Here is a 19,534-nt window from a genome sequence, read left to right as displayed (position 1 = left end):
AGCTGCCAGCTGGGGCTAAATCACGACAGGGAGCCATGCATCACTGTGAAGACCAAACGTGTGAAATCTCAGGCCAGAAGCGGGTTCGTCAAAAATTAGATCTACGCATTCTCTGAGCTACTCTAAATTGAACCAAGGTAAGAGGAAGCACAGCAAAGGCAAAGGGGAAGAGGAGTTTTAGAGCTGCAGAGAAGATGAGTTCAGATGAGGCCCTTCTCCTGCCCCTCTGTAACATGGTGGAGGAGCTCCAGGAGAAGCCATCTGTCACATCCTCTTGGTCCTGCCATCACCAGCTCATGCAACTCAGGCTGTCTCTGCCTGGATGCACATGTCTGTGTATGCATTTTCAGGAACATTCTCCAGAGCCAGCCCTTTTGGCTGAATATACAAAAGACTTTATTCCAGTTGGAATAGCAGAAATGTTCACATTGACAACTGCAGCCAACATGACATAAATAAAGCCAATAGAGCAATGGAAATCGCGGCTGACAGCAAGTATTCCAGCAAATGCTAAAATTCCCCTAGGAAGCAAATACAGATTCCCTGAACTCACCATCAACTGAAAATTGCCTTAAGATGCAGAACAGTTTATATATATTTTTAGATCAAAAGAGAAGGTTAGAAGATGCTCTGCTTTCTCTGAAATTTTTTATGCTTATGTGTAGTCTCTTTCAGCTCAGTCGAATCCTGCGTCATCACAAAACCACAGGTAGATTTCACTTCTCTCCCAGTGACCTCACTGCTGTCCTCAATCCACACACTGGCTAGGGCTTTGGTGGTTTTTAAGTGCTCTATAAATGCCAAGACAGAAGTAATGCCAATTTTGTCTATTTTTTCAAGGACAGAGCAAAGAAATAGTGCAGTTAAGCCATTAGCACAGCACTCCAGAGCCCTGCATTCAGCAGGTAGCTTTGCCTCAAGGAAGAAGGATTAGTTATTTAGCACCCCTACCCACCACCAGCCAAAGCTTGGCCTGTGTGTAGCTGGGTACACAGCAGGTGAATGGCTTCATCTCACCACTCATGCTGTGCATGCTGGCAAGACCAACCAAAGCACAGAGCCACGGAACAGCAGCTTCTTGGCTATTAGAAACAGACATGGCATGTTACATACTTGTGATTTGGGCAAACTGAAAGCTTCTGCCTTTTATGATCTCTAGGCATGGGGCACAGGAAAGGCGCAGGGCTCAGCTGGGAGCGATCCCCTTCTGAACTGCTGGGCCTCTAGGTATGATTCCCTGGAGACGCAGCAGCACCCTTGTCCCAGCTCCCCATTGACTGGAATCCATTGCACAGGACACACCCTGCTCCAACCCCATACCCTCCTAGGCCAGCCAATGGCTACTGAAGCAGAGCTCTGATAATTTTGACTTCTCAGAACTTCAGACTCTGGACGATGTTGCCATCCCTCTGTATAGCTGCATCTTGCCCAGATGCTTTGTGCCTGCTTCACTTGTATGCTGTCTACTCCTACACCTTTTCCTCCCTTTTCCAAAGCCAAACAGAGCACAGAGAAATACTTGTTGCAAAAAATGGTCTCTCCTAGTTTTCTCTCCTTCTGGAAGTTTGAGCCTCAGAGATGGGCTGCAAGCACTACACCTCATTAAAATTAGAAGGCACAAGCCTCTTGCATCCAGCTGAATACATCAGGCAGGTCAGTTACACAGAGCTGTCAGTTAGAGGATGGTGCCAGGGGAGAGGACACCTTTGTCTCCAGTGCAATGGGCAGGCTGACGCTGTCAGCTCTCTGGGGGCACTCACCAGATGATTGCTCACCATGCTCCCCGAATGACTACCCACTGTGCCCCTCCAGCCCAAACAGCCCTAGCCCAGCCCTGCTCCCACAGTGAGCTCTGGCACAGGGAGAAGGCCTGCACACTGGATCTCTGCCTCCACCTACCCAGCAAGATGTTTTTTGTATCTCCCCACACACACTTCACCACCACCACCTGTGTACACACTGCGTAAGGAGGCCAGCTTTCATCTGCCTGCTGAATAGCGGCCAGGCAGTTTTCAGCCAACTCAAGCACACAAGTCTATCCCTCTGTGTTAAAGGTAGGAGCCAAAGCCAATGGAACACAAGGAGAGCCTTGCTATGGCTCCTGCGAGGAGGTCTGGCCACACTTGCATGTCTGCCTCACTGCAGCTGAGTCCAACTGACTGCAGCAGGGGAAGGAGCAGCTCAGAATGAAAATGATCATCTCTAACCACCATTACAACTGTGTTGGGTTTGCGTGGCAAGGTTTTGGTAGCCAGGGGGCTACAGGGGTGGCTTCTGTGAGAAGCTGCTAGAAGCTTCCCCTGTGTCTGATAGAGCCAATGCCACCCGGCTCCAGGACAGACCCGCCGCTGGCCAAGGCCAAGCCAATCAGCACCTCTGTGATGACATATTTAAGAAGGGAAAAAAACAAGGTAAAGAAAGCTTTTGCAGCCAGAAAGAGGAGTGAGAAGATGTGAGAAACTCTGCAGACACCAAGGTCAGTGCAGAAGGAGGGGGAGGAGGTGCTCCAGGCACCAGAGCAGAGATCCCCCTGCAGCCTGTGGTGAAGGCCATGGTGAAGCAGGCTGTCCCCCTGCAGCCCATGGAGGGAGGATGAGGGGGTGTAGAGATTCCACCTGCAGCCTGTGGAGGATCCCATGCCAGAGCAGGTGGAGGCACCTGAAGGAAGCTGTGGCCTGTGGGAAGCCCATGCTGGAGCAAGCTCCTGGCAGGACCTGGTGGACCCATAGAGAGAGGAGCCCACACCAGAGCAGGTTTGCTGGCAGGACTTGTGATCCTGTGGGGAACCCATGCTGGAGCAGTTTGCTCCTGAAGGTCTGCACCCCATGGAAGAGACCATGCTGGAGCAGTTCATGAAGGACTGTAGCCTGTGGGAGAGACTCATGTTGGAGAAGTTCATGAAGGACTGTCTCCTGTGAGAGGGACTCCATGTTGGAGGAAGGGAACAATTAAGAGGAGTCCTCCCCCTGAGGATGAAGAAGTGGCAGAAACACCGCCTGATGAACTGACCATAACCCCCATTCCCCATCCCCCTGTGCCTCTGAGGAGGGTGGAGGTTGAACCTGGGAGTGAAGTTGAGAGGGAAGATGGGAGGGGTGGGGGGAGGTGTTTTAAGATTTGATTTCATTTCTCATTCCTCTACTCTGTTTTGCTTGGTAATAAATTAGATGAATTTCCTCTCTAAGTTCAGTCTGTTTTGCTCATGACGATAATTAGTGAGTGATCTCTCCCCATCCTTATCTCAACCCATGAGCTTTTCGTTGCATCTTTTCTCCCCTGTTTAGTGAATGAGGGGAGTGACAGAACAGCTCTGGTGGGCACCTGGCCCCCAGCCAGGGTCAACCTACCACAGTCTTTTTGGTGCCCAACATGGGGCACGAGAAAATCGAGATAAGGATAGTAATTGGAAGAGGTAACGGGCAAAACATGAACTGAACATAGTTTGAGAGTGAAATAGCGGTGAAGGGACAAGAGGTGGATTCTGTCCACTCTTCTTTGGTGTTGTAGGTTTCTGGAGAATGCACATTCCGAATTAAAGTCTGATAGTAAGCCCTCTCTACCACGTAACCCAGAAGAAGAATGATTTCAAATGGGGCCCTGAGCAACAACAAGCTTTTGAACAAATTAAACAAGAAATAGTTCATGCCATAGCTCTTGGACCAGTCCGGGCAGGACCAGATGTAAAAAATGTGCTGTACACTGCAGCCAGGGAGAATGGCCCTACCTGGAGTCTCTGGCAGAAAGTACCAGGGGAGACTCAGGGTCGACCCCTGGGGTTTTGGAGTTGGGGATACAGAGGACCCGAGGCCCGCTACAGTCCAACGGAAAAGGAGATATTGGCAGCCTACGAAGGGGTTTGAGCTGCTTCAGAGGTGATTGGCACCGAAGCACAGCTCCTCTTGGCACCCCGACTGCCAGTGCTGGGCTGGATGCTCAAAGGGAGGGTCCCTTCTACACATCATGCAACTGATGTTACGTGGAATAAGTGGGTTGCACTGATCACACAGCAGGCTCAAATAGGAAGCCCCAATCGTCCAGGAATTCTGGAAGTGATCACAGACTGGCCAGAAGGGAAAGACTTTGGAATGTCGCCAGAGGAGGAAGAAACACGTGCTGAAGAAGCCCCACCGTATAATAAACTAACAGAAAATGAGAAGCCATATGCCCTCTTCACTGATGGGTCCTGTCGCATTGTGGGAAAGCATCGAAGGTGGAAGGCCGCTGTATGGAGTACTACGCGGCGAGTTGCAGAAGCTGCTGAAGGAGAAGGTGAATCGAGCCAGTTTGCAGAGGTGAAAGCCATCCAGCTGGCCTTAGATATTGCTGAAAGAGAAAAGTGGCTTTAGATATTGCTGAAAGAGAAAAGTGGCCAACACTGTACCTCTATACTGACTCATGGATGGTGGCCAATGCCCTGTGGGGGTGGTTACAGCAGTGGAAGCGGAGCAACTGGCAGTGCAGAGGCAAACCATCTGGGCTGCCCCATTGTGGCAAGATATTGCTGCCCGGCTAGAGAAGCTAGTTGTAAAGGTCTGTCATGTAGATGCCCACGTACCCAAGAGTCAGGCTGCTGAGGAACATCAGAACAACCAGCAGGTGGATCAGGCTGCCAAGATTGAAGTGGCTCAGGTGGATTTGGACTGGCAGCGTAAGGGTGGGCCCATGACACCTCAGGCCATCAAGGAAGAGATGCGAGATATAGATGGGCCTGTGATCGAGGGGTGGACTTGAGCATGGACGCCATCTCACAGGTCATCCATCAATGTGAAACATGTGCCGCAATCAAGCAAGCCAAGCGGGTAAAGCCTCTGTGGTATGGAGGACGATGGTTGAAATATCAATATGGGGAAGCATGGCAAATCAACTACATCACACTCCCGCGAAGCCGCCAAGGCAAGTGTTATGTTCTTACAATGGTGGAAGCAACCACTGGATGGCTGGAAACATATCCCGTGCCACTCCCCAGAACACTATACTGGGTCTTGAAAAGAAAGTCCTCTGGCGACATGGCACCCCAGAGAGAATTGAGTCAGACAATGGGACTCATTTTCAGAACAACCTCATAGACACCTGGCCAAAGAGCATGGTATTGAGTGGGTGTATCACATCCCCTGTCATGCACCAGCCTCTGGGAAAGTTGAAAGGTACAACGGACTGCTAAAAACTACCCTGAGAGCAATGGGTGGTGGGATCCTGAAACACTGGGACACCCATTTAGCAAAGGCCACCTGGTTAGTTAACACGAGGGGATCTGCCAATCAAGCTGGCCCTGCCCAGTCAAAATTTCCACGCCCAGTAGAAGGGGATCAAGTTCCTGTAGTGCGCATGAAAAATACATTGGGAAAAACAGTTTGGGTTATCCCTGCTTCAGGCAAAGGCAAGCCCATCTGTGGGATTGCTTTTGCTCAGGGCCCAGGGTGCACTTGGTGGGTGATGAGAAAGGATGGGGAAGTCCGGTGTGTACCCCAAGGGGATTTGATTTTGGGTGAAAATAGCCAATAAAATAAACTGTATGATGTTAATAGCCATATACTGTATCAATGGTATAACCATAAGAATCACCCAAAACTAATGAAGGATGGACTTTGGAACTAGAACTGACTTCAACTGGTGCCCAGAAACTTCATCGAAAAAAATCACATCTTTGACGTCCAGACTGCGAGCATGGACCATACCAGATACACCAGCCGTGAAAAAAAAACAACTCCGGATGCAGCGTGCAACAGTCCAGCAGCATGCACCATTGTTCCTGCTCTGAGAGATTGTAATGGCAGATGGAACCCAAAGCCATGGACCAAATGAACTTGATGGACACTTTATAGAGTGATGGCCCATGGACTAAGAGAATGGTGTCAGTGAAATAATCTGGGCATGACATAGATGGTATAGAATAAGGGTTGGATAATGTCCTGCTTCTGGCAAGGATAGAGTTAATTTCACAAGGAGCCAGGACAGGTGAGCCAAGCTATTCCATGCCATGTGATGTCATGCTCACCATAAAAGGGGGCTAGTCGGGCATGGGCGGTTCATGGCTCCAGGACAGGCTGAGTGTCAGTAAATTGTTTTCTGTTATCACCCATTGTTACTCTCTGTTATCAGCACTGTTGTTGATTGTTCCCCTCTCCCTTGCTGTCCCAGTAAACTGCCCTTATCCCAACCCTCGAGGCTTTGCCTTTATGTTTCCATTCTCCTCCCCATCCCCGGGGGGGGGGGGGGGGGGGGGGGGGGGGGGGGGGGGGGGAAGAGGTGAGTGAGCAGCACATGGTGCTCAGCTGCCGGCTGGGGCTGAACCACATCAACAACTGATTGCTTCAGTTGACTATAAAGGTCCTATTTTCCACATCTATAGCCAAATGCATTCTGGAAAGACATTATAACCTCATGGTGCTGGCCAAAAAAAATTATTAAAAAGCAGATCTCCTTTTCATACCCTCAATCCTCTATAAAATACAGAGTTTCTGACATGTTCGTAAGACATGCTGCCATTTCCAACCTGCACTGTTACCCAACACCCATACATTTCCCTTCTCCAGTGCCCTGGTAGTGGCCCTGCCTAAAGGATGACCCAAAGAGAGCAAAAGGCACTAAGTGGGAGTCCAGGACTTCTCTCCCTCCACCCTAGGCGCTGGCAGGGCTCACAGAACCTATTTCCAGTCCTTCCCATCAGGACTCACTTTTGCTGCTTTGCCCAAGCACTTATATGAGCTGCAGCTCTTCTGCATCCCAACTCCTCCCCCTCCAATTATGAAGAACATGAAATAAGCCTCACAAACACCTTGTCTCACCCTGGCCTCCAGCTTCTCTCCAAGCTCCCGGGTGTCCAGGAGGGCGCATCAAACTTGTATGTGCACCCCAGCCCTGGACTATAGCAAATGCTGGTTAGAGGAGCACAAACCCCTTCCAGGTACCTTCTCTCTTGCTTCTGAAATGCCTCTTAAGGGTCTAGGTAGAAGTCCCTTCACAGATCCAGCTGTGTGGCCATGACAGGAGACATCCTGTGAACTACTCCAGATGCAGAGGGCAGGAGGAGTAGCCAAACACTGCAGCTCCTTCCACTGACACAGCAGGATCCCACAGGCATCACAGTGAGGTTGGGTTGGCGAGAATTTGAAACAGTCAAAAAAAACCAAAGTCAGCCAAAGAACAGAGCCAAAGAGCCAGGCAAATAAAGAGTTCAGTCAAGAAGAGCTCCCCCATTTGCCAAGGCCAGGTTATTTTATTCTGAGCTGCTCAGAACATCATCTGAAAAGCCAGTGGACAAAAATAGGTCATGAAAGGTCCTCAGTTCAGTCTCCCTCCAGAAATTTCCATCTTCCTGGTGCTGAGGTCCCTGCACAAGAGGAATGGCACACAGGATTCCTGATGCCAAAATTTGACAAACAGCCCTCCCCTCTCTTTGATATCAGCCTTGCTTTACTTAGTACAGTAATTGTTAATGTTTCAGCTCTCCAGTAGGGCAGCACATTTTATTGTTAGCCTACATGGTAAAAATAAAATCTGATTGCAAGAAATTGCTTGGCTTCAATTATAACATCAGTGTTAATTACCAGTGCAAGTGTAATTGCAGGGAGGGAAGGCAGAGTGGCAGTCATGAGGATGCATACTAAGTTCTGGTGGGCGAGCCGACATTTTCCAGCCTAGCCCTCCCAAGGGAGAGCAAGCAATGCTTTTGCCTCCTTGACAGCAGCTGCAGCAATCCCAGACGAGCAGGTCTGCGGGGCTCATGCTGATCTGCCTGGTAGCATCTCCTGGAGAAGAGGCATCTGATCTGCTCCTAGACCCTTGAAATGCTGACACAACTCTGACCACATCCTTTGCTCTACTTGGACCAAAGTCCACTCCGACTCATCCATGGAAACTCCTCAGAGCCTGTATACTGCCATCCCTACTTCCATGTAACCAAAGCCAAAAAGCTAGAGCCACAAATCTCTGTTGCCTCCCCACAGCCTGCCTGCACCAGCTCAGGAGCTGGTGGGCCAGGGCTGCAGGACGCATCTCACGGTTTCACAGCCCTTGGCTGGGCTTCTGTGTGTTTGACACAGCGTCACTATTCACTCACCTATTCACACTGCCCAACTGCAAGAACTCAGGAGTGCCTTGAACCCACCTCCTGAGAAGAACAGGACCAAAGGGCCATCACATGCATCCAGGACGCAGCACACACATGCTATGCACCCACACAGACATTAGATTTTTTTTTCTCCATTCCTTTATCTTGTTCACAATAACCACGTGACACAGCATGCAAAACAGAGGGAAATAAAACAGAGCACCACCAATACACTGGAGATGAAATCAAGATGGGGAACAAAAATACATACTTACAGCTGAACTTCGCAAAGTTCACAGACAAGGCCATTTGGAATAATTTCCAGCAACAGTTAAAACAAGAGAGCAGTGAACACTGGGGAAGGGAAAGCATGCGACTGGCAGGAGTGTCCTCTACAGCAGAGCATCTCAGAGCAGGATCTGGAACAGGCCCAGGACCACTCTCATGTCTGTGCATTGCTAGGTGGAGGGCATGTTCCCCAGCTCTATAGTGGACACAGAGCTCAGACCGTTCCCAGATGTGAAAGGCTAGGGAACAGCACGTTACAGCCATCATCAGCTCCAGGGCACTTGCCGTTTTTAAGGAGACAAGTACCGTTTGAGAAAGGACTCTGTTCCCGTCAGAGACGACAGGAGTTCAGCTCTTGATGCTGGAAGGAAGAACTTGACTATTGAGACAGCTGTAAAACAACACTTTCAAATGGGGCAGGGGAGGAAAAGACAGTCCAAACCCACTCTGGAGATAAGCAGTGTTATTCCCTGGTGCTGATGTGCACCTCAGAGATGCAATCCTTATTCTGAAGGTCCACCTCTTGTCCGCTAATCTAGTGGACCAGCTGCTGTCTTGAACTGCTAAAACCACGGCAGAGCTAGGGGCTGATGAACAAGGCTAGCCAGAAACCTTCCAGAGCTGCTCATGACCGGGACCATGCTGTGAGCTGGCAGACAAGGGATCTCTCCTGGGAGTAAGGTGAGGCAAGGTCCTTCTGATCATTAGGCCCCTCCCACCAAGGTGGCCACAGACACCTCCGCAGGTGCTCCTGCCAGAGTGGCAGCAGGCGTGACAGTAAGAGAAGTTTTAATCAAATGTCTCCATTTCACATCTGGAAACGGAGAGAATATTTCCACTCTCCTTCATTCACAGAGGTCTCAGAGGTAGCGAGTGGAACTTCCTTGGAGGTAGGATTTTTTATTTACAGCCATCTGTGCAGAGTTTCTGTCACTGTGCGTAGAACTAAAAGCAGTTAATAACCAAAAAGCCAGTAGATGGCACTCAAGAATATGCAACACTTCTGAAATGTGCAAGACCAATAAAACTTGCATCTGCAGTGCACAACAACATGTGCCTCATTACATAGACATGCTACCAGAAGGGTTGAGAAAGAGGTGATGATCTTGGTGGTGCCCTCCAGGCACCACAGTAACCCAAAGTGCTAAGACCACAATTGCTTTAATCTCTCTTATCAAAGGGGTCCAGGCAGCAGGATTTGGATCCGGACTCATGCCTGGGAGCAGCCTGCATTTTGGCAGGGATGCAGCTGGGCAGCACCACCACTCCGTCTGTGCTCTCAGATAGCCAGTGCTTGAGCACAGGGAAAAGCTGTGGGTAAGCACGGGACGGGGCCCGCCACGGCCGAACATGATCAATCTGGCATTCTCAAGAGCACTAAAATGATTCTTAAACATTGCTAAAATAACAGCAACAAGTCTCCCCTCCCATATGAGCACCATTAGAGCAAGGCCATCCTCCTCCCCGATCCCAGGCGCTGGCAAGGTATATCAGCGTGTGAACCAACATCTGCTCGGCCATCAGGCAGCTCTGCAAAACACATCCAGTTGATACAGAGTTTCTGGGTGGCCATGACTGTGTTAGTACTAGTAATGCTCAGCAGTCTGAAAAAAAAAGTTTTAAAGCAGGTAAACAGCTTAATCTTTTGTGGGTTTTTTCTGTTTCCTATAATGCATTTGCCTACTTTAAGTACTGCCTCATAAGCCCCCTGTGAAGGCTAAAAGGCACCTTTTTCCAGTCAAAATCTGAGACCCTTACACATCACATGATCCCTCAGAATGGAGTCTTTCAGAAAAAGAAGCTATTGTGAACCCATCCAAAAAAACATTAGCCAAGGAAACATTGGGCCCTGCAGTGAAACATGCTGGGAATTTTCTTTGTACGGGGACTTCAGAGGTTTTTGCTTTGCTTTCCTAACCTAAACAGATAACCTTGCTGAGTCTGCAACAGGATGGAGCTGGCTGGAACAAAAAGGTTCACAGTTAAGAAGCATCACTTAATGGCACATTACAAACTTAGGGGATAAGCTGTGCACAGAGTTTCCTACCAAGTGGCCTGTGGAAGGAGATGCAGCATGTCCAGCCCAAAAGAGGCCATCGTTGAACTACAGCCACCACTACATCCACAGCTGGCCACAAAGACTCCTTTGCATGTGTTCATTCCTGGGGAACCTGCATGCCAGGCCCAGTCAACAGACCCATCACGCCACTCCCTGGTTTCTGGCCCCACTGACAGCAAGTTGCTCCCACCCTACTTCAGTTCCTGATGCGAGTTTGCAGAGAATGGTGACCCTACCCCTTCAAACCTCTCTACAGGGGGTGCTAAGCACCAGGAGCCCAAAGCTCTGCCAAAGCACATGGACAAAGAGAGACCTGAAGGGGAAGGTCCATGTGCCTGGGCTGCACCATGCTCTGGGCTTTGCAGGATGGCTGGTGAACCCTGCCAAACCACCCCAGCAAGCCTACTGGTGGGACTGGGGGCAGACAAGACTTGAGGCATGTTTCTTTAACCATTCCACTCTGGGTTTCCAAGACTGGAAACCCAGAGTGCAGGGATGCCCCAAAGCAGCAGCTGTCAGCTACAAAACAGCATGGACATGGACAGGAAAGCACCAGGAGGAAGGAGGACCATGCATCGCAAGCTGCCTGACTCTGGATCAGGAGGAAAAGAGTAAGGCAACAGGATCTTCTCCACACACCCCTGCAGCAAACCACAAGTCAAGTTGAAAAAGAACAAGGCGAGAGGGCTCCCAGTGAGTGCAGCTGGACTGGCTGAGTGGGGGACACTTCAAAGGCACAGTGCCAGCAGGATCTGCCAGGACAGCTACATGGCCGTCCACGAGCACAGCCCAGGGCTGCTCGATGCCTCGCACATATCATCTGCTGCCTCTCAGGTCAAGGCAGTTCCCAGTTCATGGAAAATTTTGAGATGAGTGGTTTTACTGTTTTTGTTCAGCTTGGACTGAAACCAAATTCCAGACACGCGCTAGGATGACCCTGAAAGCCTATGTTTTAACCAGTTTATCTGTACATCCCTTGAAATTCCCACCCAGTTCCTGGTGCCCCTGGGCGAGATGGTTGCACCGTCCAGAACGCTGTTTGGGATCCCTTGTGCAGCCCTGGCTCCACATGGGGTGCAGAAGCCCCTCAAGATGTTAGCATGGAAGGCAATGGGAACAGGGGAGCACAGACAATCCTGAGTAAACAACCAGCTGAGCCTTTGCTTGGCAGCATTTTTCCGTTGTCTATTATGTACAGCTGGATGAATGTCAATAAATTACCAATGGAAATGAGCCCTGCCGAGCAAGCAGTTTGGCTTGAACAGCTGTTTTCTAGGTGGCACAGTGGCATTTCAGCTCCACTTAGCAAGCAGTGGTGAATCAGGGATTACCAACTGCCCTTGGGGTGGGAAGGAAGAAAGCAAACCCTGCACAGAGGGAGGGAAGCACCCAGTCTGCCCCAGCCATGAGCCCACTAAGACATGGATGCCTCATGGGAAGAGTAAAGGAAAAAGCCAAGCAGGCAGTGGTGAGTCACAGAAGCTGCACTCTTCCTGCCAGACACCACAGAGGTCATGTTCAGCACCGGCAAGGCACTCTCCACACACTTGCTCCTGCAGCTTACCCACAGGGGAGCAGTGGTGAGGAGCATGGTACAGAGCAATGCAAGAGCTTCCAAGTCCCAGGCAAGCTTGGGAAGAAAAAGAAAACCATGGATGGATGCAAGAAGGGCAGCTCTTCCATTTGCACACTGCGGTGTACACACATCTCTGCACTACCTGACACTACACCCTTACCCACCGACCAACTTCCCTGCCACGCCAGCACTGCTCCGAAGGCTGGGTGGCAGCCACCACCCACAGAAAGATAGTCTTACAGCAGGTCTGCATAGGGAAGGAGATGTGGAGAACTGGGGAGGGCAAGGGATACATCTGATCAACACTTCTTCCTTTCAACACAGCTTTACTGGTTGGCTCCTTTCAGAGTGAAGCAAGGTGGGTTTGTTAACTTAAGCAACAGCAACCTTGCTTTTGTCTACCCTGAGAGAGTCAGAGGGACCTTGAAACAGGTCTCCAGCGTGACAGCAAGCTACTTTTGTCTGACACATTGTGCAGGAGATCCTGTATTTTCACCAGGCCCACCACCTCTGAGGGGGCAGACCCAACAGCAGCTGGCTGCAAGAGCAGCATGCAGTGTCCAGCTGGCCAGGACAGCTGACGCCAATGTACTCTCTCCCTGCTGCAGAGCCCCTGTAAAAACCACCCAGCAAACTCCCGTAAAAACTTTGTGGTCTCCTTTAGGGTGGCTGTTAAAAATAACAATGTCAAGAAATGGGAGGCTCTTACTTTCAGAAAGGCAGGCATTAAGTTGTAAAGTCATTGAGACCTGTTTACTATTTAGCATCTGTTTCATTTCAATGAGGAGAAATACCTTGGAGGATGGAGGGCTGAAATTGGTAATTCGATCCTTCAGCTCCAACCTTCGGACGTTTTGTAATTAAGATACAATAAAATCAGAGATGATTTCAACTTGTCTTCTTGGAAAGGCAAAACAGATAAAACGAAAGCCAACATGTCCACATGCTATGGGACCTAAAAAGGTTGAAAGCAGACCACAGGCTGTGTGTTCTGGCCACACAGCTCCCACAGGCTCTCCTGGTCTCCCCAACCATCAAGCTACAGCCAACATAAACTATGAAATCAGCCTGAACACAACCAGTAATAGGGAGGGGAGAGAGGAGTAGCACTCACAGAAGGAAACTAAGCAAAACACAACCACTCCCCAAACCTTTCCCGGTCACAAGCGAGCCAGGTAATGGTTTGTGCAAACCAGGCAGCCAGTCCAATGCCAGGTCCCCACCAGAGACCCAGTTTTCCAATTAAGAACTCGTCAGAGGATGGTGATTTACAGAAGAGTTCATTTCCCAAATGCAAACAGCAATGGTGGCTATGTTTCAAGGTTTAAGACAGACTGAATATCAAAAGCTGAACCAGTGAAAAACAGATTTAGGAATTCCTTAAAACAGAATAAACAAACCTGATTTGTAAAGCATTTGGCTGGGGCTTTTTGAGAGTCACCTGAACACTACTGATGGCAGCCTAATTCCTCATCTTGTGAGTTCCCTGCAACAGAGACCTTTCTTTCCTCACTTTGTATAAAAGAGTCCCGGGCCATTACATTCTCCATTCACTGAAAACCTCCCCAAAAGCAGGTCTTTTACTCAAGAAATCACACCAGCTGTAAGCAGCATTCAAGTTTTTAATCCACATTTACATGACTCGATATACAATTCTGCCTGCTGAAGGATGATGCTGACATCCACCATCTATTAGTCTCACAAACCCTGAGAAACCTTGCATTATACTGCAGTGCTTCTATGTAGCTCTTCTCCCAGCATCATTCTTTTGTGGAGAAAAGAGGGCCTCACTATAGGCTAGAAGTAAAGACAATGTATTTCATATTCTCTTTCCCAAACCGAATCCACAGCTTTTTACAGCTAGCAAGAAGACAGACACAGCAAGCCACCTCACCTCAGAAAACACAGCTGGGCTTATTTTGTCCTTCTCAGCGTCTTACAGCTCTTCCTCGGCTTTTAAATCTTCCCTAATAAGAAGATGTATCACCTTCCCCAAGAGGGAAGACAAAGGGTAGGGTGATTTTCTACTCCCAACGGGAGCAGAAAGATGTGTTCATAACGTAACAACAGGAAGCAGAAAAGGAAAGACAAGCGCGTTCTCTATCAGACTTTTAAACCGAAATATCAGCTGCTTGACTTTTTTTTTTTTTAAACTAAAAAACCTGATAAACGTAACCGGAGGGAGAGTGCCTCTTGTTTCTACAGCAACCGAGGGCCCGGCGCGGCGCTGGCAATGGCATCCCGGGAGCGGCCGGGGGGCACGGGAACAAAAGCGGCGGAGGCTGCCGGGGGCACCACGGGGGGGGGTGGGGTGGGGTGGTGCCCGCCCCCCTCGGCGCTTAGCGGAGCGCCCGGCCCACGCCTACCCGCGAACCCGCGCGGCTCGCCACGCCACACGCAGCGAAGTGACTGCACAAATAAACAGGAGATAAATACACAGAACACAAGATGAGGCTTCTTCCCCCACTGCCAGCTCCGGAGGACCCGCGAGGGAAACCCTCCACCCCGAGCCGGGCGGAGGCCCCGCCGGGGTCCCGGCTGTCGGGAAGCAGCCCGCTCGCTCCCCGCCCCACCTGTGGCGCAGCGCACCTCCGCGCCGCCCCCGCACTCACCCCAGAAGAGAGTGAGGAGCTGCGCCCGCGGCACCAGGCTGAGCGCGTAGACAGCGCCCAGGTGCAGCAGCCCCATCAGCACTACGTTGCGCCAGACGATGGCCTGCCCGCAGCCCGCCGTGCCCGCCTCGCCGCTCGCCGCCCGCCGGGACCCGGCCATCTCGCTGGCGGGGCGCTAGGGGAGGCGGCAGCCCCCGCAGCAGCGCGGCCGGAGAGCGGCTAGGGACGGCCGGGCCGCGCCGCTGCATCTGTTGCTGCCGCCGCCTCCATGGAGCTCCCGCGCCGCCGGCTGCGTCCCGCACCGCGGTGGGGGACGGGCGGGGGGGCGGCCGCCGGCCCTGCATAGCGACAGCCAATGGCGGCTGTGGACCGCCCCGCCCCGCCCCCGGCACCACCGAGGGGCCGCTCCTCGGGGCGCCCCAGCGGCCGCGCCATCGCTCGTGGCGGTGTCCTCAACAGCCGGCCGCCTGCCCGCCCGCGCGCGTGGGGGTCCCCCCAACCGGCCCCCGCGGGCTCGATCTCGACCCGCCGAAGGCAGAGCAGGGATGCTGGCGGGCCGAGAGGAACAGGCCTCCGTCCGCCCTGCCTGCGCCTTTTTAGGCGGCTGCCCTTGAAGAACGGCTGGTACCTTCCTGCCTGCTGCCCGAGAGTGTGAGGAGGCATACGCTCCTCGAGAGAGACGGATTTCAAAGACGTTTAATTTCGGAAGCCCGTGGAGCCGGAGTGAAAGATGCCACTGGTGCTAGGGAGGAGCAGATGTTCAAGAGCTAGTTGATCAAGTTTATCTGACTGGGAATAACAAGGTGGGCATTGAAAACCTAAAAAAAATATTTAATAGTAGGCTTATCAGCAGTGCATACCCGAATTAAGAGTGTGCCACGTTTTTTGTTTACTCCATCCCACTGCAGATGGAGTATTGTTTTAGTGTTCAGGTGTGGTTTCCTGGGGATGCTCTTCCCCCCATGCTGCCACGGCCTCCCGCTGAAAGCCGTTGTGGGAGAGAAAGGATCCGGCATTACTTGGCATGCTGGGGGGGGCGGCTTGCTAACGGTGAGTTTAGCCGTGTCAGAGGGATGACCCAGATATGCAGAGGAGCGGCATGCAGAAAGTAGTTCACTGTTACTAGTAAGGTGCTTCACCTGCTGCAGAGCAGGGAACATTTTGCACAAGTAAGTGTGTGGGGGGTTTAAGTCATTAGGTGGGAACCAGCTGCTAAGTCAGGTCAAAATGTTTGCCCACAATGCATTTTGTTTAGTTTTGTATGTTTCTGAGAGGAGAGGAGGGAAGGAGGGAGTGGTACAGGCATGTTGTACAGGCCCCTGGCTGGGGCCAGCTCCTCCATGATTTGTAGCCCACAATGTCTTCCCAGTGCTGTGCTCGGACCACAGAAGGGGGTGATTTAATTTGCACTGTGCTTTTCTGCTCTGACTTCTTCTGGGTGCCCAAGGTCAACTGTTAGGCTAAGTTCAAGTGTACCTACTACCGATTTAATATGTGATACTTACTTCCCTTTTAGGACTGTGCCATACGATGTTGGGGGCAGGTAGGAAGCGACTTTTCCATCTCTCGGTGTCCAAGAGCAGCAAGAAGCCCCCATGCCTTACACTCTGGCCGCTCCCCAGTTGCTGCCAGGCACACTACACTCAGATTTACCAGAGCAAACTGCACAGTCCAAGCTCACCTGTACACACTGTGGCTCACGCAGGTATGCTGCCCTGAGTGTTTAATGGAGGAAGGTCAGGGCTCGGGGTAAGTGAAACAGGAGTGCTACCAGGCAGCAAGGAAATATGGAGACTGAGGAGTATGTCTCTTTGGAAAGGCAGGATGGAAGCATTCAACCTGGCCTGGCTTCTGCAGGCTGTTAAAGCATGGCATGGGATAGATGTTAGTCTTGTACGCTCATGCAGATGCAGCTGGTCCTGAAACTTAGCAGTTGCCTTCCAAAAACATTCCTGCCACCGTGGCAAGAGGCAAACACACATGGAAACTGCTTTATGAGATTTCCAACTAACTCGAGTCACTGATGAATGCATTCGTGAAGGCTTCCTTTGCCACCAGTGTGCATTAGTGCGATGTTACCTTTTGACACAGTACTCTAAGTTTCATATCCTACTTTTATCTCCAGTTCATAGCAGCTTGTTTATTCAGTAGCCAACACAACACAGAAAGCAGGTGAACAAAGGTGACATGACAAATGCTCTGTTATGGCTGGATGTCCTCTGGATGCAGGAAGTGTTGATTCTTAGGTCATGCTGTCAAGTATCTTCTGTGAAGGAAAAGGCTTCATACCCCTGTCCTAGCAAAGCTGACTGCATGCAGAGAAAGCTTGTCAAGTGCAGCAGCAAAACTGGAAGGGGGACGTTGTCCCGTACCCAGCCCACCTGGGACCCTACAGTAGAGACCCCAGGGGTTCCTACTGCTCATGGAGTTGCTGGTCCTGGAGGAGCAGATGAAGCCCAAGCCAGACCAAAAATCACCCCTTTGAGAGTGTTGTTGCACAGTGTCATTCCCCATGAGTGGAGCTCATCAATGTTCCCCTGACACCAGAAATCACCACTCAGGCAGTGGTGCTTCAGTGACAGCGTCAGCGTTTGTCCCAGGATCACTGCAGTGGCTGTGGGCAGCAGCACGTTTTGGGAGGTGATGTTGTGAAACATCTCTCTTTTTAAAAGCTACCTGGCTACATAGATCATGATGTCAGGACATGCCACAGACTGCCGGGCTAAGATCTTGCTAGTACCCAGAGATGCAAATAAAGACTTTGCAAGTGTGACTCCTCTTTCCCTTGGTAAAATATTGGAAATCATTCAGTGAGCCAGAATTGCCTAGAGGAGAAACCTGAGGAGCTGCAACCAAACCAGCAACAAACACAAAAGATTGTCTCAGTAAACACTCCAGGGTTCATATTTTTAAAAGCTAAGGATGTGCAAGTCTGAACAAAAATGCCTGAGTACAGTTTAGAAATCAGGAAACTGCTTGGTTTTGTCTGCTGCACTTAATGGTGAAGGTGTAGTGACTGCAGACACACTGGAAATGAGAACTCAAGGCAGTGTTTGGAGAGAAAGGTTACAGCCTCCCTCTCCTCTGCCTATCTTGCCTTTGCTGGCAATCCCAGCTGGGCTTTCCGCTGTTGTGTGTGTCCATCTGCTCGTTAAGTTTGTCCTCCTCTGCTGCAATAATGCCTTTTATGTGCAAGTGAAAGAGGCACCTCACATTTAGCTGTGGTCCAAGTGACCTGTATGTAGCCTTCAGTGCTATCTTATGAGCTAACTAACTTCAAATGAGTCTCACTCTGTTGTCTGTCTCAGCACAGCTCTTGCTCAGATCTCACTGATGAGCAAGAGGACTGGACCACGGGCTCAAACTGCTCGCAGGCAGCACACAAGCATGTGATTCCACCTGGGACAGAGCATGGCTTTCTTAACCTGGCTGAAATGCTGCACCAGGTTGCTTAACAGATAGGCACAGGCTTCAAGTATTGCTGCAGCGCACCCTGCAAGTGAACACACATCCTCTTGGAAGAGAGAGCTCATCCATCATCTGCGCTGAGATGAGAAATGCTGGCCATGACACGACTCTCTGAATATCTCACTGGCAAAGTCCTACTGCTGATGGGGACAGGCGTCTCTGTGCTGCAAAGACACTTCCATCTTACTGGGAGGAAGGAGGTTTCAGGTTACTCTCTGCCAACACAGCTGTGTGTCAGGTAACCAATGCAAGAACAAAGGACAAAGACCTAAATTGTGTGGGGCTTCCTATTCTGGTCAAAAACATCATGGCTTTGCAGGGATCCATCACTGCTGCTGGAATTAGGTACTGCCCCACAAAGAAGGTGTGTTTTTATTTCTCGCTTTGCACAGGGGGATCCATTTAAACCTGCCACCACCAGCCTGTTGTGCTGTGCTCTGTATGGCAGGACACAGATGGGCAGCAGTGACTGTAAGGTTGATCCCTATTCCACAAAAAAAGCGTTCCTGCCAAATAACAGGAGACCTAGAGGCTCTTTGCCTTACTGAGGTGAGTTAGGCTGGGATGGTACTCTGAAGCTGAGGCTGCAAAGGGCTTGAAAGGCATTGCAATGTCTCAGTCTTACATATTTTGTTATCACAAAGGTTTAAAAAACATAGCAAAAACTGAACTCTTAACTTTGGGTAGCTCCAGAATTTACTTGTCCTTCCTTAGTTATTTGACCTGAAAATGTTACCCCTTTCAGCCTTCAGAAATCTGCACAAAGGAGTTCAAAGGGAGGGTCTTGCTAGAGTTCGAGAGCGGCGTGGCAGGGGGAGGCAGGCAGACACCAGCTCACTTCCACTCCACACAGCTCCCCATCCAGCACTGGCCTCAACTCCTGATGGGAGATTGAGATTGCTAGGGACACAGGCCTGGACACAGGGGAGGGCGGCTTTATGAGTGGTGTTGGTACAAAGCACATTAGTCTGCTGTGCTAATTAATTACTAACTACACCTCCTGAGGCAAGTGAATCAGCAGAGAGTATATAATTAAACCCAAGATTGTTTTTGATATATTGTAAACATTCCTCTAGAATTCTCCACCTGGAAGAAAGAAAGAGGACAGCGATGATGAAAGGTAGTGAACAGTTTCACAGTCAGTATCATTTTAATGCTACTGCTGCCTGCTACCATCACATTTCAGCACCAGAGCTATTTAAAATTTTGACGAGTGGCTTTTTTTTTTTCCTTCTCTTTTACCATGAAAAATAAAATAATGACCCCAAAGCATTGTTCAAATGAAGGCTGTAAGTGGTAAAGAAGGAAACAAAGCCTAAAACATCAGAGGGACAAGAAATACATGTTCAATGTTTATATATTGACGTGCTTCTCGTGTACCTGGCAAAGAAGTTGAGCAGGTTGCCAAGAAGTCTCCCTTGTGCTGTCCAGGCAGGCACAGACTTACTGGTAAGGTCAGCTGCAGTTGCGTTTTTAGGGTG

General features: G+C 50.4%; 1 protein-coding gene across 1 annotated transcript in view; it reads right to left on the bottom strand.

Moving 5' to 3' along the window:
- The window catches only part of SCD5 (stearoyl-CoA desaturase 5), a 43,252-nt gene extending 28,328 nt beyond the window's left edge, over positions 1–14,924 (bottom strand). The window contains exon 1 of the mRNA XM_075751389.1: positions 14,586–14,924. Within this exon, the coding sequence (XP_075607504.1) occupies positions 14,586–14,745 (160 nt within the window). The 5' untranslated portion in view covers positions 14,746–14,924. The remainder of the gene's footprint in view (positions 1–14,585) is intronic.
- Positions 14,925–19,534: the final 4,610 nt, after the last annotated feature.

This window comes from Balearica regulorum, chromosome 4 (genome assembly GCF_011004875.1).
Source record: "Balearica regulorum gibbericeps isolate bBalReg1 chromosome 4, bBalReg1.pri, whole genome shotgun sequence".
In the NCBI taxonomy this organism is placed as follows: domain Eukaryota; kingdom Metazoa; phylum Chordata; class Aves; order Gruiformes; family Gruidae; genus Balearica; species Balearica regulorum.
Note: the sequence above shows the minus strand (reverse complement) of the source record. Positions and strands in the feature narration are given on the sequence as shown.